The sequence below is a fragment of the Oenanthe melanoleuca genome, chromosome 11 (assembly GCF_029582105.1).
Source record: "Oenanthe melanoleuca isolate GR-GAL-2019-014 chromosome 11, OMel1.0, whole genome shotgun sequence".
NCBI classification, from domain to species: Eukaryota; Metazoa; Chordata; class Aves; order Passeriformes; family Muscicapidae; genus Oenanthe; species Oenanthe melanoleuca.
The window spans coordinates 14097879-14122080 of NC_079345.1; the positions used below are offsets into that span (position 1 = coordinate 14097879).

The 24202-nt window shown below is 40.9% G+C and overlaps 1 protein-coding gene across 2 annotated transcripts; it reads right to left on the reverse strand.

Moving 5' to 3' along the window:
* Positions 1-1680: 1680 nt before the first annotated feature.
* LOC130257654 (uncharacterized protein F13E9.13, mitochondrial-like) lies at positions 1681-24026 on the reverse strand. Of its 2 annotated transcripts, none has more exons than XM_056500417.1 (7): positions 23980-24026; positions 23712-23787; positions 22528-22610; positions 16100-16280; positions 11253-11403; positions 7792-7919; positions 1681-2633 (listed from the first exon to the last, which is right to left on the reverse strand). In XM_056500417.1, exons 2-7 carry the CDS (start codon positions 23782-23784, stop codon positions 2443-2445), a joined length of 807 nt encoding a protein of 268 aa, XP_056356392.1. In that variant the 5' UTR covers positions 23785-23787; positions 23980-24026; the 3' UTR covers positions 1681-2442. The 2 variants fall into 2 exon arrangements, with proteins under 2 accessions (XP_056356392.1, XP_056356393.1); XM_056500418.1 differs by having other exon boundaries at positions 23954-23982.
* Between the last annotated feature and the right edge of the window lie 176 nt (positions 24027-24202).

Genomic DNA, 24202 nt, shown 5'->3' on the forward strand with positions numbered 1-24202 from the left:
TTACCCCCTCATTTTATTCAGATGAAAACCCATTTGAGTTTCAGGCACTTCTGAGTTTTTGGGATGTGATTAAGTAGAAACCAATATAAGAAACACATTGGCAATCACAAAATTCTCATACTCACAGTTGTGAATGTGACTTTTGACAATAGGCACCAGTTTATTTGAAAACAACTATCAACACTGAACAATCCTTATCAGTGTATCTTACAGTTTTCAGCTGACTAAAGATTTTAATTCTTCTGGCACTAGAGCACCAGTGCTCATTGCTTGCAGGTCAGCCTTTCCAGCTCACAGGTTCACTGAAAATAATTTCCAAAGCTGCTAACAATTGTATTAGTGCATACCTGTTGGGACAACCTTCATTACATCTTCTGTGCATTGCTGTATGGAAACATACACAAAAAAATCCTAAATGCACAAAGATCAAACATATGTACTGATTTGAGCAGTCTGATATTACTAATATCTAAGTGCATTTACCTTTATTTTAATTTTATATGGTGTTTTTCACAGTACAGGGGACATAAAATAACATTCATTACTCAGGCTAAGAATTGTAAGATTAAACCACATCATTGCTTTACCTGGCAAAGGTGCTGTGGCTGTGTTGAATACAAATTCATTAAGCATCTTCACAATCCTTAAATAATTGTGCACTGCCTTTACCAATAGCTTGGAGTGAGAGCTGCAGATGCAAGGACAGAGGAAGATGACCTCAATTCTCCCTTCCCCACCCCCTGAACGTGGCTGCTACAAGCTGGGTTAGGTTCCAGCTGGAATCAGTCTCCTGACCCCTGTCTCAGGACCCACAGGGTGCTCCTGCTGGCACAGGGATGGGGTTGGGACACAACTGTTGGTTCTGAGGGAGGCAGCACTACACACAGATTTAATGGGCTTGTGTAAATGTGAACTTTGACAAAGCAGTGCCAGCCACAACAACCAGGCACCTGAAAAGATTTCTATGCATTGAAGCTGTGTCAGTGCATTTAGGAGAAAAAGGGAGAAAAGCCATGGCTGCCACAGGGCCTAAGAAACCTCTTTTCCAGCAGGTCAACACACCAAAGATTTCATTGCTTTGATGGGAGTCATGTGGGAAACAGACCAGAGCAGAAAAAAGAAACCTGAGAAGACAATCTCATACTGTGACATTCTGAAATCAACTATACTGTGATGTTCTGGAATCACCATTACGTTAACAAAACTAAGTATCCTGAAAATCTTTTTGTCTTTTGAAGAAGGATGGATCTTGTTCAGAGAAGCATGGGTGCTCTGCCAGCTGCCACAAACCCTGTGTTTGCTTTGATATCCACAATTTACCTTTCATTGCCATCAGCAGAAGCCTGATGTGCACACACCAAGGAAAAAGAGAGATCCCAGAGATAAACTGAGCATCCAGTCCCAAGGAATGAAAACATAGGCCCACATTTTGAGCAGCCATGACATAACAGGTATTCCTTGGGTTCTTTTATGATTCCTTAGAGCTAGAGGATCAAATCAGAGGAGAATCTCTTAAAACACCCATAGTAAGACTGTAATATTTTTCCTCTACATTTTAAACGAAAAATAAAAATCTCTGTTTACCTGTGGCTTTGGTAGAAAGGTTTCTATTGTAATTGTGCACTCCAAGAAAGTTTTTTACATTTCTATTACTAGTCTAGAGAAGTACAAACCTGCAGGTGCTTGCTGAAAAATAATAAACCTTTATTAAAATTTCCAGTTTTTGCAAAAGCATTTTGACTACATTCCAAATCTACTTAAAATGCAATTAAATATTTACATTTATTCTCTAATAAGTATTGTAAGTAAATCAATACCCCAATTATCTTAAATTTTTGTGTGGTATTACAAAAATGTAGCAATTGTATAAATGCACATTTCTAATGAAAAAATAATGATCTTGAACTTTCAAAGAGCCCTTCATTTGGAGAGATGAAAGTGCTGTACATTCTTTCATTCATTATGTCTTACGGCCCCTGTGTGATGTAGGTGCTATTATCATCATTTTACAGATGGGAAACTGAAAGGCTAATTAACTTGTCCAATTTACAACACTTTTAGCTCTAAACTTAGGGCAACATAGTGTACTTAAAGGCAAAACAGAACTCAGCTCACCTGTGATGAACATTTTCTAAACATTCTTAACCTCCATATGTGTTTAACTTACAGGAAAGAATAACTCAGACAAGATTTCAGAGTTGGTTTTGCACTGCTGGTAGCTTTGAGCACCACAGAAATGTGCTGCCTAGAAGCAAACATCAGAGCACCTGCTTATTATGAAGGATGTCACCAAGTTTCCCAGCTAGTTATGGAGATGATGTGCATTTTTATTTGGTGTTATTTGCCACTTAGCCATGCATTTGTGCTTTAATTTAATTTGCCATTCGGCCACTGCATTTCTACAAACACACACACACAAACAAGCAGTGTTTGCTGACAAACTCATTCCCTCAGTTTACTTATGTGTTCCATGAATTTCTTGACTCGGTCAGGATCAACAGCATTTGCCCAATATCCTCCTTTCTTGAAATATGAACCAATTATCAGAGCATCTGCATCCAAGTAATTCCTCACGTTCTCCAGAGTCACTCCAGACCCAATCAGCACAGGAATCTTCACAGCTTGCTTAACCTCTGAAGAGAGGAAAACCAAAATCAGGGTTAATTCCTGTCTTTGAAACTCTCTCCATAAAGACTCTAATTTGCCTAGCTTTTCAACAGAAAAATAAAGGTATTGAGAAACTGGTGATTGTGGTATTTATTAATTCTACTGCAAAATGAAGCAGGTTCTCTAGAAAAAACACCTTTAGCTCTAAATAGAAAAAAAAAATCTTACTTTTTATATTCTGTTGTCTGGAATGCTTCCTATATTTGCTTGTATAAGAAAGAGAGCAGGGATCACACAGGCACCACTGACAGTTCAGCTAGTTTTTCCAGAAAGCAAAAGCCAGAAAGAGAAGTGGTCTTTTATCAGTATGGGGAATGACAATGGAATAAAAAAGCCTCTTATTTTTCCTATATACAGTGGTACTTAATCATCAGATCTTTTACCTGGTTTGAAGAGGAGAAACAGACAAAAACAAGGCTCAAAATACAGTACTAGCTTTGGGAGGAGAGAAAAAAAGCCCAGTTCAAGAATTACTTAAGCATCCTTCTCATCATTTTATGTCAAACTGACCATCCAAAGTGACTCATAGGACTGGATGCTTCATCCCTTAGAGGAATGTTGTGAGCCATTATTTCTGACCTTTAAAAACATATAAATTGGTTTAATTAGTGATAAGCTGATGGTAAGGTAGTTATAGCTTGAGGTAACTAGGGAAAGCATACATGCAACAAATAAAAGTCTGCTTCAAAACACCGTTTAAATGAAGTTTCATCAGAAGCCTAACTTATTAATTATGCTTCAGGGAAGACTAATTATTTATCACCTTCCTACTTCACTGAAGAAAGGGGATCAATTAAAATGCTCTTGAATCTCTTTTTAGGTCACATGCTCTACCATTTTTCCCATCTAGGAACAATAACTCCTCCTTAAAAAGATTTTAACACAAAAATGAAACCATTCAACACAGCCCTTCCTGAAATTGTAAATCAGATGGATCATGCGTATATGATTAAAACTTCAGTTATTTCTACGCATATTTGATATTCTTAGTAATTCTGCTTACAGCAACAAAATAATTAATTTCTAGTTACTTATAGCATTATTACTGATACTCTGTTCAAAAAATCCCAGAATTTTATTTATGTAATATCTATATACTCTTAGGAATATCCTATCTGCTTTACACCAACACCAGGGCAGGATTAAGGTATATCTGACGACAGATTTGTGACAGTACTTGACTGTCACAACCAGGCTCAAAGTCAATATTTGTTCTAACATGTGCATAAAGCACATTAGCAGGGAGTTGTTTCATAATTATTTCACATCAGCAGGAAAAATGAAGAGCCAAATAATTAAACAGAGCATGTATATGGGTCTGAGAAAACAGCTCAGCCCTGCTGGGCAAAGGGAAAAACCCAGTGAAACCTGAGATTGATCTGAAACTCCTGAACAACCCAAAGCCTTCCAAAGTGGGAAGTGCTGCTGTGATCTACACTTGACACAGAATACACACACATCTCCTGGAGCTGGAGATTTATCCAGAATGACAACGTGAAGAATGGCAAAGGGAGTGCTCAGTGTGCAGTGAGATGTGTTACCTCATTAAGTATGCTACAGATGCTACTTTTAAGTCCTTTCCAAGCACATCAGGGCCTAAAGTTGATTAGCAGAAGGTGATTTGTCTATTGGCTGTGCTAATACAAATTCTAACCTGCAAAAGAAAATAAAGCAACAGCAGTGAGACGTGCTTTTGTGTGGCAATGTTCAGTCACTGTCAAAATACCTCTAAACACAGAGCTCTGCTTCAAATCCCTCAGTTTTCCTGGCATTCTTTTTAGTCACAGCTTAGAAAAAGGAGACAGTTTAGGGATGTTACAGTAACGAGGTGCTGAAGTTGACAGAGATTTCTCTGTCCTGTAACTAGAGGGCACTGTGCTCTTTCTTGTGGCAGCACAGCCGCACACAGGTCTTTAATAAAACCCAATGAAATCGTGCTTGGTTGTAAAGCACAATGAAAGCATTTGAACTATGCTATGCATAAGTTTCATGAAATAAAGGCCAAGTGCTCCTAGCCTGAAAACAATGGCAAAGAGTGGTGTAAAAATAAGCACCACTGTGCCAATAACTTGCTCGACTACTCTTCTTTAACAGCTTTGCCATTGCAGTGATCAGTGTACCATACACAACACTGTTTATGGTAATGCTCCACTCTTTACACATTTGAGCTTTTTAATTCAAAAGACTTTTTCTCTGTCATTAAATTTAGGGCTTAAACAGAAAAAGTACTGATCACTCACATCTCCTGTCTCTGAGGGTATCACACAGGCAGCAGCCTCTATTTTGGCCATCAAAAGATGAGAGGCTGAGTCAGTCTTGAGGCCCCTTTTATGAACAGTAATTAAGGAGGTGACAATCACAGCCAGCTGTTGGATTTCATTATGTACCTGTTTTCCACAGGTTACTCAACTGAGACACTTTGTTTTGTTCAAATAGGTAACTGAGCAGTCATTATGCAAAGCTTTGGTCACTCAAAATACAAACTGAATGCAAAGCAAGTATTTCAGCAGTTACAGCCACAGAAAAAAAACTGATGGGTTCACACATCCAACAAGGCAGCAAACTAGAACTTCTAGATTAAAACTAGAACCTCTTAGATGAAAAGATGGCTTATCAATGAACTGCAATTCAAAATGCTTAGCTATAATTCTTGCTTCTTAACAACACAAATTTTTCAGACCTTGTACTCCATCGACCTCTGGTGCCCTGGAGTGCCCAGGCAGCCCTGGAGCAGAGGCTGCCTGACTAGAGAAGGCAGCAACACAAACTGCAAACAAAACCTGACTGAGCACAGATCTCTGCCTTGACAGGGAAACACTTCCCACAGCCCATCACAAATCAATCAATTCTACACAAAGACACAAAGGCAAAACCACTTCTATATCACTGCACAACAAAGCTGAAAAAAAGACATGACAAAAATCTCATCTGTCTCTCAGCTTTGCTTTCAAGAGCTGCTTTGCAGTGTGATGAAAGGTGCCCAATTGTATCACCGTAATATGGCACTGCATAAATTCCTGAAATGCAAAATATCACTCACATCAACACCAACTTTGTAGACTGTATATCTGATCCTTTTAAGACTCTCCTGACATAGATATGCCTAATTTGTCATTTTTTATACTGCAGAATATTGATTTTTAAGTTCTTCTCTTAACTGTTTTAAGACATCTTTCTCATGAGAGGGCCTGCTAACATCCAAAATGCTGTGATCTAAGTACAATAAACCCATGATCAGCACACTCTTGCTTTCATAACACAAATCCAAACACAGAATTAATGTGTACTTCGTTACAGCTGCCAACTCTGATTCATTTTGTTCTTTGGACCCAGAAAGAGAAAGAGACAGACTGACAAGTTTGTTCACATGAAAGAAAAGCAGAAGCTATGGTTCTGTCTGCTTGGGGTCCTGTGACAAAAAAGCCTCTGGGCCTACAGTTTGCATGTGCATACATGAAAGCAGAATTTAACCTAGGATTTTGCCCAAAGACATATCAAATATTTTTTAAAAGTTATTTAATCTGCATTAATAACAGTGGAGGCATTAAGTACAAACAGGGATGGATCTCTAGACTAACAAAATGTTGCAGCCTCTAAAGCAGGCGTAGCTTCCAGTATCACCTGTTCCATGTATCATTTCTAATTTACTGTACCAAAAGACCCAGCTAATTCAAGAGGCTCTGTGTTCACACATCATTGTTTTATAACACTGGTGACTGAGGCATAGCAATTTATAATCTGTTTTTTAGCAAAAAGTTTAATATATATGAAATAACAATTTTGACAAGTTCAAGGCTCATTTTAAATGCTTTTAAGCATGTGTGATATACATAAAGCCCTGAAAACACTGAAGGATTTTATTTTGTTTCAAAAGATACAAATACAACCTGTTGAGGTTCTGGTTATCTCTGGCACATAAAGTATGTTTTTCATGCTGATCTGCTAACTTAAGTTGAATACAATACAGTACACTGGAACTTCAAAACATGCCAAGTTATAGTGTGCCAGGTAAAGCAAAACCTAAAAACCCCCGCACATTCTATATTATGTAGTGAGACATTCACATTCAAGTCATTGATCTAAATTAAAATTAGTGATGAAAATTAAATGTCCCCATGATAGAACTTTAATTCTGGCATGGGAGCAATACCATTTCATGAACACAGCCCAAACTTATGCCAATATAAAAATATCAAGAATCATAGCACTTTTGCAAAGGTCAGAACTCAAAGGTCAAATGAGTCTCCCTTGACAAAAAGTCCACACTATTTAAAAATTATTTTGATGTTAATATCTTCTTGTCTACCAATGAACTTGTGTTCTTTCTGAAAATCTTCCAAGCAGTATTTTCCCTGGTATTAATATTTGGAATGTTGCCTTATCAAAACGTCCCTTTTCTTGAAGGAATTCCGTTTTAACTATGAAAGATAAAAACACCAAACCCTTCACAGGAAAGATTTATGGTTAGCTAGTTAGTTCAATATGGCTAGTTTTAGCACAGCTAGTTTCCTAGGGTTATAAAGTGGCTTCTTCTTACATGAGGGCTTTTTACAAATGAAATGTTGCTGTACAAAAGGTTATAGAACAGTGAGAGAAAGCAGCAACAAGGCAACTTTCTTACTTGGTGCAAGAAAGAGCAATTTATTGTAGGAAACCATGGCTTTAAATAAGGTACTTCGTGAAAAACAAAATACAAACAGTTCATTGGACAGAGAAAGAGACACCTCTTCTCCCTGGCTTTTTCATGGATCTAGCAGGTGTTTATTTCTGTTATGATTCTTTGTCTTATGTTTACAGCAAAGAAAAGTCTCTAGCCTGGGAAAAATCCTGGCTGGAGCAGAGAAAGTTTCATGGCCTGAGAAAAAGACTCAGAACCTGAGAAAAAGGCCTGGCTGAAATGTGCCTGGGCCTTCAGCAGTGTCCACAATGAAACAGTGTTTTCAGCCTCAGCATCATTCAGTGTTATAAGAGCTTGGAATAATTGTCATTTTGGAATAAGTGTCACTTTAGAATAATTGTCACGTATAGAACATATCATCCAGGTCCCACCCCGCATCTGTTGACTCTGAGCAGATGAAATCCCACAGGAGAGGTTCTTGTCTCTCCCCTGCCCCGTGCTCTCACCTGGCAGCTGCCGGGGGTCGGCGGGGCGGCCGGTGGCCGTGCCGGTCAGCACCACGCCGTCGGCCAGGAACAGCTGGGCAGCGGCCGCGGTCTGCGCCACGCTGACATCGGCCGTGAGCGCGTGGGCACTGCGGGACACAGCCTGTCACACACAGACACACAGATAGACAGACAGACAGAGACAGAGACACAGCCTGTCACACACAGACACACAGACAGAGACAGACACACAGCCTGTCACACACAGACACACAGACAGACAGACACAGACACACAGCCTGTCACACACAGACACACAGACAGAGACAGACACACAGCCTGTCACACACAGACACACAGACAGACAGACACACAGACACACAGACACACAGCCTGTCACACACAGACACACACACACAGACACACAGTTTGAGAGACACAGCCTGTCACACACAGACACACAGCCTGTCACACACAGACACACAGACACAGACACACAGCCTGTCACACACAGACACACAGACAGACACAGACACACAGACACACAGCCTGTCACACACAGACACACAGACAGACAGACACACAGCCTGTCACACACAGACACACACAGACAGACAGACACACAGAGACATAGACACACAGCCTGTCACACACAGACACACAGATAGACAGACACAGACACACAGCCTGTCACACACAGACACACACAGACACAGACACACAGACACATAGACACACAGCCTGTCACACACAGACACACAGCCTGTCACACACAGACACACACAGACAGACACAGACAGACACACACAGATAGACACAGATAGACACACACAGACAGACAGACACACAGCCTGTCACACACAGACACACAGTCACACACAGACACACACAGACAGACAGACACAGACACACAGCCTGTCACACACAGACACACACAGACACACACAGACAGAGACAGACAGACACACAGCCTGTCACACACAGACACACACAGACAGACAGACACACAGATAGACAGACACAGAGACACAGCCTGTCACACACAGACACACACAGACAGACAGACACAGACACACAGCCTGTCACACACAGACACACAGATAGACAGACACACAGAGACACAGCCTGTCACACACAGACACACACAGACACACAGACACACACACACAGAGACACAGCCTGTCACACACAGACACACAGACAGACACACAGAGACAGACACACAGCCTGTCACACACAGACACACACAGACAGACAGACACACAGAGACACAGCCTGTCACACACAGACACACAGATAGACAGACACACAGCCTGTCACACACAGACACACACAGACAGACACAGACACACAGCCTGTCACACACAGACACACACAGACAGACACACAGAGACAGACACACAGCCTGTCACACACAGACACACACAGACAGACACACACAGACAGACACACAGTGACAGACACACAGCCTGTCACACACAGACACACAGCCTGTCACACACAGACACACAGACAGACACACAGAGACATAGACACACAGCCTGTCAGACACAGACACACAGCCTGTCACACACAGACACACACAGACAGACACACACACAGCCTGACACACACAGACATAGACACACAGACAGACAGACACACACACAGACAGACACAGACACAGACACACACACAGACACCCTGCCTCCCAGTGCTGCTGGCACAGCCCCCTGGGCTGCTTTACACTGGCAGGTGACCCTGCTGCCCGAGCAGGAGTGAAATCCAGCCTGGAATTGATTGGGTGTTGCTCTGGTCCCCAGCTCTGGAGAGGGAGTGCTAAGTGTGAACCACCAAGTGTCAATTGAGACAGCTGCTCACGTGTCAAGCACCTGTGTCTCAGAAGTGTTGAACACACAGAGCTCTCTGGCTTCAAGTGGGAGTTGTGGATGTGTCCTCATTCATAAATCAGATCCTGTTGCCTAGGACAGAATCAACAACCTCCACAAGCCCAACTAACAGAAAGTATAGTTAATACCTATGATGTAACCACAGGAATCATCTCACACAGCAATTACAAACATCAATTACACCTGCATCCCAGCTGTTCAACAGCAGGCCTTGATGTATGGGTGACACACTGTGCCTGAAACCTATTGCAATAGCAGCTATTAATTTATGGGGTCCCGGACTTGGAGAGAATTCCAGCCATTGCTGGTTGAACATCCAACACTGTTGTTTCTGTATTTGACTAGAAAACAGCTATGGCAAATGTTGCATTGCTGAGTGGTGATGGCACAAGAACAGTTTTTCCTCATTTAAAGAACAGGAGCATAGCAGCTCTCAGTGACAGTTGCATTTTTCTACATTAAAAAGCTCAACCAACAAGTCCTTCAGCATCTCCTTCTTAGCTTATGTTTCTGGCTGAAATGAAAACTTCTTTGCCTTTCTTAAAGGCCAACTCTTTGAAAAATGGGAAGCGTAATCCAAATATAAATTCATCAATTGTCAAGACCAAGAATAAAAATGACATGATGCAATTTCATTTGCAGAAACTCTAATGTATTTGCATTTATATATATATACTATATATACTTACATATATATACTATATGTATATATTATATATATATATACTTATATATATATCAACATAAAAAAATCATCAGAAAGAAACTGCTCTGAAAGGACCTGAAAAGCTTCATCTGACCACCAATGCATTGTTTCCTTTCTCTTTTGAAATTACCTGCTTATTACGTATTTAAGATCTTCCAAACTTGATTATTCTCATGATTGCTCACATGCTACACACAAACATTTTAATTAGGTTATTTAGCATGTATAATACATAGCACTTGAGTAGTTTTTCTGGGGGAAAAAAAAAACAAATCCAAAGAGTGACATCTAAATAGCTGAAAGTACCATGTGACAGGTAAGATAAAGTATAAGCAGAAAAGAAACTGGATTTATCTGTCATAAGTTCCTTCTGTTTGATAATCATAGAACATAACCCTTACATAGACAGCACTGATTTAAGTAGCAGGAATCAAGATTATTGGCAGGAAGGAGAAGAAAGAGAAGAGCTTTTTAAAATGCCAAAATATTATCACTTGGATGCTTTTATATGGCAACTGCCTTCATAACTAAAAAATAACCTTGGATACTTAACTTTCAGAAACAAAACTTCTTTAAACATAATAGACATACACATGCAGACTAAGTCTCAATACCAGATGTAAGGCTTTTATAGCTGGTATACTGAAAATCTGAAGGTTAAACAACTACAAACTTCACAGATAAAGCAACTTGCAACTTACAGCTGCAAATTTATTTTCAAATGTATCCCCTTATAGCACTGCAAGTTAAATAATAATAATAATTATGCTTAAATAATAAACTTCTCCCTATATGATTAACTTTCCTGGAAGAAAATTGACATTAAAAAAAATCAGAAAATTATCATTATTTCATTCATATTTTCATAAAGTTTTACTTGTATTTACCTATGTTTCTTTTTAATATCAGCAAAAATCTGAATGTTGTCTGCTCCGATCTGTTTCCTGTATCGTAGCAGGTCACCTGCACAGGCATTTATAATCCCTTCATCAGCCACATGAGAAAACACAAATCCTTCAGCCCGGATAAAATCAAGACCTGAAAACAGTCAAAAGCAACATTTTAGCTAAAACTGAGAACTGGAAAAGAAAAATACTAAAACCCAAACGAAAATCCACCTTACTGCCCTTCCTATTTGATCCCAACACAAATTGTTTCATGTGCTCTAGGACTAACCATCACTTTTCCACATATTTTCCATTCTTTATTTTTGTCCCTATTCTCTCTGACTTATTCCCATCTCACTGCTTTCAGCTCCCACCTCTCTCCCTGACCCCACCAGTTTTCCCCCAGCCCCTGGTCCCCTTCTCTCCCTCAGCCCCTCAGTTTGCTCCTGTGTGGCTCAGAACAGGCAGCTGCACACCCTGCCTGCCTCCTGCCATGATGTGCCAGACAGAGAAGTAGGTGGGTCAAAACACTGCTCCATTATTCTAGTGATGTGTTTTCTCTCCAAAAACTGTCATTAACTTGCATCTCTTCCTTCTTTCCAGAAACTTTCATTGTATTACTGCTTTTCTGATATCTATTCCCCCGTTAAATAGGCCTGAAGTTGGTCATCAGGTCGAAAGCATCAAGGCTAGAGTAATAGCTCTGCCATCTTTCTTTAGGAAATTAGACAAGAAAACTCAGCCTGGAACATGTTATATGCAACCCAAGTGACTCCATCTGAACGTAGAGTGTGTTTCCTACACAGCACCACATAACAAATTGCTTTTAGAGCTGTGCCAAAGGCTTAAGAAGAGTCAAACATTTGCCATTCTACTCCAACCACCAATTCTGCCATGCCTTAGTAACTTGGGTCCCACCATATTCATTAAATTTCATCATAGGAAGGTTTTGTTGGATGGATAGTGAAGAGGAAGATTATGAATTGTAATTACTTCACATGGGCCAATCATTGACATTCAGGGGCCCTCTCACAGCCTTGAAATATCTCTGCTGTAAGATTGAAGCCTTGGACTACAGAGCAATAAGCCCACAGCTGTGAGGCACAAGATTTAATTCTGACTCCTTTTTTGCACTCCCCACTTCTCTCCTGTCTTTCATTAGCCCTGAACCTGTCACTTAAAACCTGTCTCTTTTACACATCTGTCTAAAAGCTCTGCACTCATCTTGTGCAGTTTTGCTGTTCTTCCACTTGCTTTGGAGGTGTCTTCTAAGCCCTGCTGAAGCTCTGCTAGTGCTCCAGCTTTGGAGTCAGATGCACATTTAATTAGAGCTGACATCATACAAAGGAAAGCAATGCATGTGGAAATATTAATCAAGAATGCAATCCTACCCACCAGAGAACTGATCAGACAACAGAGGCATTACCTTAGTACATTCCAACTATAAACATAGATGATCTTGAAAATTTATTTACCAAATGGCAAGGTGTCTGTTTATTTTAAAATTCCAGTTTCATTCCAAAAGCCCTGAAGTTGCAGAAACAGAAGCTTATGCCTGATAGAGAAGAGCCTGTATTGCTTAGCAACACAGACTCCAGCTAACAAGAAACATCACAGATGGATGCCAAATCAAATGCAAGCTGTCCTGTGCCTTGAGATTAGCAAGTGCAAAGCATGGAGTAGTCTCAGGATCCAAAGACAAGAGTGTGCCACAAGTACCATTGCAGGTGCTTGTAGACCCTGGGTGATAAACAGTGCAAATAGCTAAACTGAGATTCCTACAGCTAGGAACAAAAGCTATAGCTTGTCATTGCATCACCCAAGCTTACAGTACAATTCAGTTATATAACAATAAATATTTCTCTAATCACAAGACTATGGGTGAGCCTAGAAACGTGACACTTTCACAGCAGTCAAGGTTTAACTTAGGACAGGGCCCTTCATTGCATAATTTAATTTATTAAAGTTGCTGCTTACACATTGTTTGTTGATGCTTGGTTTGTGTTTCCTTAGTGCAGTAATATAAGACTTTCTGCTAAACATTGGACTGTACTTAGTTTAATAAGGCTGCACTCTCAATCTGGCTTTTTGGAGGCCATGAAAATATAATTTTTAACCAAGTGTAATAGGTGCAGGCACCATATCATTACCCTTCTGTTTTATGAAGCCATAATCAGATTCTGCTAATGAATTCATTTTTATGCTCATAAAATTCTGAGAATGATACTACTGCTTACTTTCACATTTGGCAAGTTGAAAAGTAATAGCTGTTGGATAGTTAATAGGCAGTCCCATTTCTGACTTATATGGGAACAACACATTTTGTAGTTTCACTGGAAAAAGAATAGGGAATATCCAATGAAAACTAATAAACAGAACCCTTAGAGGAGCATTGAGTTTGTCAGCTGTTGACACTGGAGGCACAGTGTGTCTGTGCTGCAAAAATACTTTTCAGGATCCTGTTTTGCAGCAGCCCCTCCCGTGCTCAGCATGGGCTGCAGGCACAGGAGCAGGGTCTGCACACTCCCAGCAGGATTCACAGCATCCCCTGCCTTTCACAGCACCTGTGGGTGCTCCCTGCTGCAGTTCTCAGCTGAGCTGCCTCCCCTCACCACTGCATTAATATGGTGGCAGTAAAAAATGATTGCAAAAACCATAGTACACAACTCTGCCTAATTCTGTCTTACCCTAAACCGTATTGTGGATGATAGCAGGTGAATTCCCACTCTGCTGGTGCAGGAGGGAAGGAATGGGCTCAGACAGCAATGCTGTGTTTACAAAAGACATAGAGAGATGTGGGATATCTCCTGACATGGAGCCTCATTTCAGCTACCAACTGTGTCATCATCGTTGATGAAGACTGACTCATAACTGAAATTTCAGTAACTTGATTCTTAAAGGAAAAAGGGCAGCCTGAGGAAGAGATGCAGTTGGACTAGATGACTGTTTAAAGACCCTCCCAATTGAACCATTTTTTTCTAAATTTATGAGAGAAGATAAACTTAAAACTTGAGCCCTGATTCATGATGAGTGACCCAGGCTCACAACCCTACAGTCCTTGCTCAAGCTAGTTGAGTTCCTAGTCACACTGCAGACCTGTGGATTTCCCTCCACCCTTTTTTACAAAATAAAATCATTACCCTCTCCTAGAGACCAGTTATAAATTCCCTGTGTGGTTCTCTTAGGAACAGTTATTCCTACCAAAGACAGGGATTTCCACAGGGAAAATGAAATGACTGTAGAGTAGGCAGAGGATGCTACATATGGTTTTTAGCTAGAACACCTTCAGCAAGTTATTTTTGTAGTGAAAGCATACAGGACTTGCTTTGTTAATAGTCACCTGTTAAAACTGTATTGACATTAAAGTCACTACTAAGTTGCTACAGAAAAACTATTCAAAGATTTGCTACCAACAAAGTAGTACCCACTTTACTATGGTTTTGCTTAAAGTAATTTTCTTTTAGCTTTCCTGTTCAGTGAACTTGAGACAATCATCTTTAGAGAAGTGCAATGAAATGCATTAAATACAGGCCCTTCCTGGTTGGTGTTCTCCAGTTACAGAGGAAATAGTGCAGAACAGTAGTAGAGCTGAGCAAAACCCAAGCCCTCCAGGAATTCTCCTTCATTAATAATTGCAAAGAAGAGAAATACATTGTTCCCAGACTATATCCTTTATTTAGTGATGATTTTTGCTCCTCAAATGACTGCTTTTAAAAATAGGATATATGCTATTTTTCCAAATACCAATGTACCTCAAGTGGCCCACATGCAGCAGCCTCTACAAACTAAAGCTGGATTCTGTTACCATTTTTATTTGAGGTTTTCATATAGGTTCCAATGCAGAAATAAAAATTAGGTTTTCTCAATTTGTCAAGTGGCTAGATACTTTGAAAATGGCAATGTCTGATTTTAAAGCTCACAAAACAAATCTCAATTGAAAACACATCTATTAAAAAGAATTTAAAGCTTTTAGAACATATTCAGCATAATAAAACCTGCCACTGCAGATAGGTTAATCTACATAATTTTACCTGAGATATGGCTTCCAGTTAACACCAGCCTTACCATAATGACAGTCAATTTGGGCAAAAACATGCATTAACCCAAATTTACAAATTTGGCAAGTACAGGCTTTCCATATTAAGCCAGCCTTCATCTTTACATCATGGAGGTTTACATATGAAAAACTAAAATTACTTCAGCAAACAGTAGGAGTAGGAAGCTTAGGATTTGTGCAATAAAGATAGATTAATTTATATTTAATTTCCCCAAATGCAGTTTAATTTTAAGTACTTTGGCTATCTGTACACTCAATTTATGAAGCTTCATTCTACTCATTCACTAAAAAAAGACAAAACTTAGTTTTAATGGATAACAGTAGCAGCAACAACATGTAACTAGATGCTGAAAGAGGATGCTTGACCACCATGGGTTAAATTGATCCTCACATATAATATAACTGAAGTAAATAAGAGTTACACCAAAGGTGGCTTTTAGACACCAGCAGATTTAAACTAATCATTACATTTAAACAGGTTTCACCTAGAAATCTGTGGTGGCAGCATTTAGCAGCCTCCAACTGAAGCAGTGCACATCCATTCGTATCAAGGCTTCTTTCTCAAAATCTAACTGCTGCTTTTTCAGGGTACAGTGAGATTTCCATGGTATGTCTGCCAGCACAAGGTGCAGTTTAGGGTACAGTGAGATTTCCATGGTATCTCAGTCAGCACAAGGTGCAGTTTAGGGTACAGACAGCTTTCCATGGTATCTCAGTCAGCACAAGGTGCAGTTTGTGGGCAGTGAACGCCGCAGCACAGCAGGAATACCTGAGGAACCCTTTCCTTTACCTGCAGCCAGAGCAATGGCCATTGCCTGCTGGTTGGCAGCACACAGCACCTGGACACCCAGAGGGACGTGGGGACAGCTCTGTCTCACAGCAGCAGCCAGCACTGCCATGGCAGCTGTGACCTCAGGGCCCGGGCACACCGTGTACGGCACGTCGTGCATGTTCTCCACCATCACACCATCCTGGGAAAGGATTACAAAAAAAATCATTGCACTGCACAAACATGGCTAATTTGCCATTATATATTGTGTGTTACACACAAGTGTAAAGGTTTTCCTTCAAAGGAAGGATTATCTACAGCAAGTTGTGTTGATGCACACAACCACTTATAAAAGTGCTTTCATCAACAGCATGGTATTTGCAGTGAAATCATGAAGGGAAATAAATGTGATTTTAATTATACATTCATCAATTTGGGTTCCTTTGATCCATCCTAAAATGTGAACTATAGGCAAATGAGTTAAATCTTATACCTCATTAAAAATAATGTAAAGTCAAACTTCAATTATCCAAGGGGAATACAGGATATTGAATATGTTTGGATACCAGAGGACTCTGAGATAATCAGGGCAATTTTCAATTCAATTAATGTCAGAAAATAAATGTTACTTTGGATAAATAAGGGAATTTTTTGTTAGACTATTATTGTGCCAAATGCCATGGTACAAACTATTGCTATTTCTCCCATTCGGCATGCAGAATTACTGGAAGATATTCCTGATTTTTGTCTATTATACCTCTCCATCCACATGGACATACTCTTAGCACACAATGGAGTGATGATAAGATACTCTGCTGATACAATTTGTACATTAACTGATTCCACTCACTTTTCCAATCATTGCAGAGACTATATCAAAAAGTTTGCAACAACTGCAGATAATATATAATTTTGTCAAGGATTAATAACAAGAGTAAAAGTAGAGCCTTGAAACATATTCCATGCCCGGTATCTTGCATTAGCAGTGAGAAGATGAAAAGAAAATCAGATATTTCTCACCAGCCTAATTCTAAAAATGTGAAGAGTTTAATAGACAAACTAATTGTATACATAGCAAATAAATTCTACTCTCTCTAGAGTTTTATCACACATCTTAATCCTTTAAAATGAGAGCTTTACCTTTCACAGATATTGTAACTGAACAAGAATCGAAGGAATATTTTTTGGGGAAAAAGTACAATTAGAGATTAAACATAGCAGCTTGGTTATTAGTAACATAGAGAATCAGGAAGGGGAAACAAAAAAAAAGTTTCCTTTTAAAAATCTTTTATATGTAACACTTGTCTAATCTTTGTTGTACTGTGGAAGCTCTTCTGGCTGTAAAAGATAAGACAGTATATAAAATAGTGTCAGCATTTAATGGCTGAATTACAGGCTAAGGCACAGGCATCATAAATGAACAGCCAACACAGAGGGTGGGGAAAAGTGAGAGAAAACCACCAAAAACCCACACAATTTTCAGTCATTTTTTCTGGAATGAGGTTAGGACTGTTCCAACAAACCTGAACTGACCAGATGGTCTTGGTATCTGAGGCACAGCTACTGAATCTTTTGTGGTACCAACAGAAAGAAAAACCTGTAGCCTCTTGCTCTCTCTACACATATATATATTAAGTCAGTCTAAGCAAGAATGTAAAGCTGCAAGTGGCAAAAGGACTAAGGTAGAACTATAATACTTTAACAAAACAAAACAAAAAACTGCAATGAACCATTTTGGCCTTGAGGCCAAAAACCCTGGAAGCCATTGGCTCAGAAATGCTCCACTTGGCAGACTTCAGCCAAATCTGGCTATCAGGGAAACTCCAAGCTTATCATAAGGGCCAGGAACCAGGATCTGCAAAACTGAATGCCCAGGCTTCCAGGCAGTCAAGAGTCAGTCCCAACAGGAAGAAAGGCAACTGGGAATGGGGCTTTAAAATGCTCAGCTCCTAAAGAGCCACACTAGTAACCAAAACAAGCAAGAGAATGGGCTGGCAGAATTCCACAGAAATTCCACAGTGAAACTGAGCTTTTCACAACTTGTACTACTTTAACAGTTCTAGATTTGCATAAAGCAAATTATTCCATTAGCTACACTAATGAATTAATTCATTTAATAAAAACCCCTAGCCATAGTATTGCACATAAAAAGTGTCTTATTGAATTCTAACTCAAAATACAGGCATATGGGAGGATTGCAACAGTTCCTCTCCTGCTTTAAATTTACTATATTCACTTTTCAGCAACTGCCTTCTCCTATGGCCTCAAGGTCCACAGTTACAGTGAATATTTTTGGTAGAACTTTAATAATGTGTTATTCTTTTGGTACCATCCGACTGTTCTTTTGCATATTACGCTTTGTTTAATTAAAAAGAGAACAACATATGTTCTGCAATACAGAAAGCTGAATTACAGATGCATTAAGTCAAAGCTTTCTTTCATATTTTATATAAAAACATAACACCACAGATTTGTGTTTACTGAATTGATATGTATATGAAACAAACTTCAGTACTATCAGACAGCTAATTAAAATGGGGGGGAAAGAAAACAGTTATGCTAAAATAAAGTTCTTGGAACTTAAGCTTATGGTTTAGAAGCCTATGGAAACAGCTTCTGCATTATAACCTCCAAGCAGGATTTATGTAGATAGTATGAGATAAAACTCTTGCAAGTACCTTCTGTGCTCCTTTTCCACTGAATATTAAGATAACTTAAGTGTTACTTATATGCAATAGCCTTATTATAAGTAATTTTCAAACAATATATTTTCTTTTTACTTTGAATGACTTCTGAAGTGCTACACATGTGAAGTGCCCTTTGTATCACAGTTAGCTACTGAAAAACAGGTCATTTAAATAGCTCTCCAACTAAATGAAAAATAATTTCCTTAGCTGCATTCCGCTTACAGAAATAACCTCTTAAAACACTTCAACTGCACACATATTACAGCAGAAAAGCCTCAAAACAGTAACAACACTATAATCCACAACTGATGTAACAATTGCACAGGCTTTAACTCAGTATGTACCTAACATTAACTTTTTCCCCAGGGCAACTTTATCCCCAGTGCTTCTCCCCAGAGAAAGGCTTTACCTGCAAACGTAGACCCCAGTACAAACCTCTCCAAACACATCCCTTCTACTCCTTCCTCTAGAAAGGGAAGAGGGCTTGCATCATCCCTATTATTATACAGGCTCAGGTGGGGACTAAAACAATGACAGCAATTACCCCTACACTCCTTATGTACTCCTTATAAAAGAAATCTGCATTTACAGAGCATTTAATTGCTGTTTGTAAAGAACAGCTCTTAGCAATTTCTTTAAAAACTCTCCTCCAGAGCAGATCACTGCCTTAAGAGAAGTAGGCTGCTATCTCATGTTCTCCTGCACTTGCCATAGGAGGTAGCTGTGGGCAGTCTGTCTGCTGCTTTATTTCCCTGTAATACAGCTGATATTTGAAATGTTAACCTCTATAATCCAAGTGAAAGCTACCTACATGTTTCTGTGCAGAAATACTACTTTATTCTGTCCCCACTGTTATTAAATTCTAAGTGTTGTGAATTCCAGTTATCACTGTAGTTATAAGAGCAATAGGCTTACCACTCTTTTATTTTTTAAAAACAACAATGTAAAATAAACACTAGTAACTGTTTTTAACATCAGCTACTCCAGTAACTACAGTTAGGAACAGTAACAAACAGCCAAGTGCGAACTAGCTACAAAACAAATGTCAGCCAGGCTGAATGGAATGAATAAAAATCAAACTGAATATATATATTTAGCCTCTTCCTTAAAGAAAAGCAGGTACAAATTGGAGGGATTATAATGCCTCATAGCCTGCTGCTTATAAAATCTTGTCTAGGGAATTTCATTGTTTAGCAACACACAAATACAAAGCATATACATTTTGAGCAGATGGCTTCCTAACTGAGCACTCACTTGTTTTCATTACTATGCTCTAATATCACAAATCTTTCATATTTATTATGTGAAGCTGAGAATGTGCCAGACAAGTCACCTTACTCTGAATATAGCAGGATTTACTTCCAAGTGCAACGCAGATGGAGTGAGCAAGACCATATACTTTATTTTTAAATGTTATCACCAATTTGAACAATTTGAGTCAATATGTAAACATCTAAATAGCAGCAAATGGTTACATATCTTCTTAAGGGCTACTGTGGGTAGCACGTGGGAACACTGTCAGTACAAATATCCATGGGGAAAAAAACCCTTTTTTTAGCCCTTCTTCCACAAGAAAAATGGACAGCTAAACAGTTCCTTTGAAGAAATATATTCCCATTCCAGAACAGTTTGGCAGTGGTGATCTCTGTGTAAAAGCTGGGAAGCTCCTGAAGCATCTATCATGAAAACTTGCATTTCTCTTAAAGTAGCACAAAAAACTAAAGAATTGAATTGCAGAAAGTGTTAAGCAACCCTATTGATATTTGTGGAGACTCTCCTGATTATCTCTGAGACGTATGTCCTTAATAAAGGATTTGTTTGTTATATTTCTCTAACACTGTTCTGTTCTATTCTCTGACACTGTACAGACCTTCAGAATGAAGACTGGTGTGGAAGTATATCGATGTTCCTGTGACTTCTATAGGAAAATGGGTTAGTTATAACTCTAAGCCCTGAGTTTATCTAAATGTGTAGAGAAATGGCTGCACTCACCTCATGTGTCTACCTGACAGGTAGGTTTAAAGATATATTCAAGTTCAGAGACTGCAATGCACTTGCAGAAAAGGTAAACCAGTTAGAGCTGGAACTGCAGAATTCAGCACAACTGTTGAAAAGACAAGGTCTAAAAGCCAAATTTAAACTATGTGTTAGTACTGATTTTAAAGCTTATCTCAAAACTGCTCCAGCTTTGTGCATGCCAGCAATGGAAGTAACTGCTTCTGTACCTTCCTTCACCTTCAGGAATATTTGGTGTCTTCCCCCTGCTGTTGAAGGTTTCAATGTGTAATTATTGTGTAAGAAAATGGACAACAGGCACTGGAATGTGAAGCAATGGCTTTATGAGCTATAGATTACTTGTGCAAGCACAGGAAGGCAGAGATTAGCATTTGCCACTCTTCTGATGTAGAGCAAATCATGTTCTACCTCATGGTGACGCTGCAACAACAAAATATAAAGGCAAAGTACAGAATACGGACTTACTGCACACCTATTCTTTCAGGAGGAATGAAAAGGAAGAAATCTTCCTTGCTCTGTTCAGCTTGCAGTTAGGGACTATTCTAACTGGGTGGGCATCTCACACATTTGTTCATCTGGTTCTGAAGCCCACCAGGCTAGCATCATTTTACTCCAGTGCTGTTTTATCTTTACAATGATTCTATTCTCAGCATTCTTTCCTAATTTAGCCTTACCAGTGCTCTGCTCATAACCTGCCTTGTGTGCCTTGTATTGCATTTTGACCTTGGTCTTCTGTTCTTTAAACTAAGCTCTTGGATTCAATTTTGTTCTTCTGTATAGTATCATTAAAAATGTTACAACCAGCTTGTTAATAAAGATTTTTTTCTGAAAACAGCAGCTTGGAGCAGTGAAAGCTTGTTCACTGAAGACATTTTCAAACCTTGGACATTAGTACACCATCAGAAAATGTTCATAATGCTGTAGGCAGGTCAAAGAAAAAGCACATCAACACCCCAAGACAAGGTGTAATGAAATGTTTAAAACATATCTGACCTTTCAAAAGGACATGCACCCTGTTAAAATCTACTGACCTATGAAGATTACTACACTACTTTAGGTCCAACAGCAATTCTGACAGCAGTCTCTTCTTGCCTCTGGCTGAGACTGGCCTTTTGGGCCTGCTCTTCTGGACGTGCAGAGTAGGCATGTTTGCTGCCAGGGTCTTGGAGAGAGGCTTAGAGAGGGCAGGAAAGGGCCTGAGCCTTTTTTTTTTTAGATTCTGAACTGTGTGTGCTGTTTTGTTACAAACACAGCTGTGGGGTGATCCTGCTCCCTCCAGGTTCCTGAGGTATGCATGCAGTGTATCAGCTGTGCACATGGCATTCCTCCACGACCTCAGGAAACCAGAGTCTTGTACAAAGCTAAAAATACAGTTGCTTGTCAGACTGGATTGATGAAGCATTCTACAGCCAGAGACCTTGAATGCCAGCAACAGCCCATATTTCAGGCCACTTTTTTTAACTCCTTAAATTGACTTGATTCATCCAACTCAAACAATTTGAATGGTACAATTTGAATCCAAGCTTTTTCATTTGTTTTGGGTGCAGGTGATACTTATCTTAGGGTTTTTTTGTAATCTAGAAGGTCTAGTTCCTATGTTGAAATGAAAGACATGGATTTAAGCATCTCCCTCATCGATGAGCTTCAAGATGCTTTTGATGAACTATAGGCTCGATTTAAAATTCTGGCCATGCAGAAATGGTTTAGTGTAATGGCTGTCATGGGAAGAAAGAACTTAAAACTTACAACTCCAGCATCCTTGTAAGCTTCTGCCTCTTGACAAGCTTGATCAATGATCTGGGTCAATGGAAGAGAACTTCTTGGTGCTCCTGCAAGAACAATGCTGCTTACCCCAGGGCATGCACAAACCAAACCCATGGACAGTAACAGATTTGGATAGGACATATGAGGTTGCATACTGAGACAGGGACATAAAGGGCAAACTTGTTCCAAGGCTGCCCTATCTCCTTGTGACATACCTTAGTGATGTTTCTTTCCTTATCTGAACTTGGCAGAGCTGCTGCAACCATTCAGCTCCTAAATCTAATTCACAAACTTGAGGAATGTCTGCTACAATCAATCCCCTGCTGCACTAGGTCTGCTCTTAGCTTACTCTTCATGTTCTTATAATTTATGCATTAGTGATGCTCCAGACAATACAACCTATGGACAAGATTGACCTCGAGGTCACTACAGAACACCTATGCTAAACAACAGTGAGTTTAAAACCAGTAAACACTATCCTTAAACTGCAAGGTTGATTGTATCTGATCTTCACGGCAGAAATAAATACACGGAGATTTTGTTGGAGTTCAATGAATTTCCCTTAAGACCAAAGTCTCTTCTGATCTTTGGGCTCCTAAGGTTAGGCAATGAAATGAGGACTGTGCTGAGCCCTGTGTCAGCTCTGTCAGCTGGCCTGATTTCACACAGGGTGAGCTGGCTGTACCTGGGGGCTGCTTCTGGGAAAACGAAGGGTACCCCGAGCTCAGGCATCAGCTTGCCAAGGGGAAGGAGGCTGTCCTACTCATCTCTGCCACCCTGAGCCCCTGGAAAGGGGGACGAGGAGCCAGGCTGGAACAGCTCTGCATGTTGTCTGAGATTCCCAGCGCCTCGAAGGGCACGAGAGAGCTCCATCCCACCTCCATCCTATCCCTACCCCCGCTTCTCGAAGCACACGGCTCACCAAACCCCAATCCTTGTTTGCTCAGCCCAGGTCCCCACGTGGAACTGATTCCCGCCCTTTTACCTCTGGAAAGGGGAGCGCCCAAACCCACAGCGCTTCGTGAGGGGCCGGTGGTTGCGGTGAAGGCACAGCCTTACAGAGGCCTGCAGCGGGGCTCAGGGGTGACAGCGGCGACACAGACCCGGTCCCGGTCCCGGTCCTGGTTCTGGACCGGGTCCCGCCGGCCGTGCCGCCGGCCGCTTACCTGGCAGCGCTCCCACGTGCACCATGCCGACCACCGCCGGCTTGAGCCGCCCGAACAGCCCGGGCCGCTGCATGGCCTGCGGGGAGGGAAGCACGGCGTGAGGGGAGCCGGGCCGGGCAGGCCATGGCGGCGGCCCGCCTCCCGCCGCGGACCGGGCCGGGGACCGGGCCGGGGGCCAGGGCCGGACCGAGTCCGGGACAGAATCCTCAGGCCTCAGCTCAGCTCGGCCAGGCTCGGCTCACCCCAGCTCACCCCCGCGCGGACTCACGTGCCACAGCCGCTCCCGCCGCTTCCGCGTCCGGGCCCCGCCCCTCAGGCTCCGCCCCCGGCTCCGTTCCGCGCGGGATCCCACAGGCCCCGCCCCGGCCCCGCCCCTCCGGCCCCGCTCCGCGCGGGATCCCACAGGCCCCGCCCCGGCCCCGCCCCTCCGGCCCCGCTCCGCGCGGCATCGCACAGGCCCCGCCCTCAGCCCCGCCCCACGAGCCTCGTTC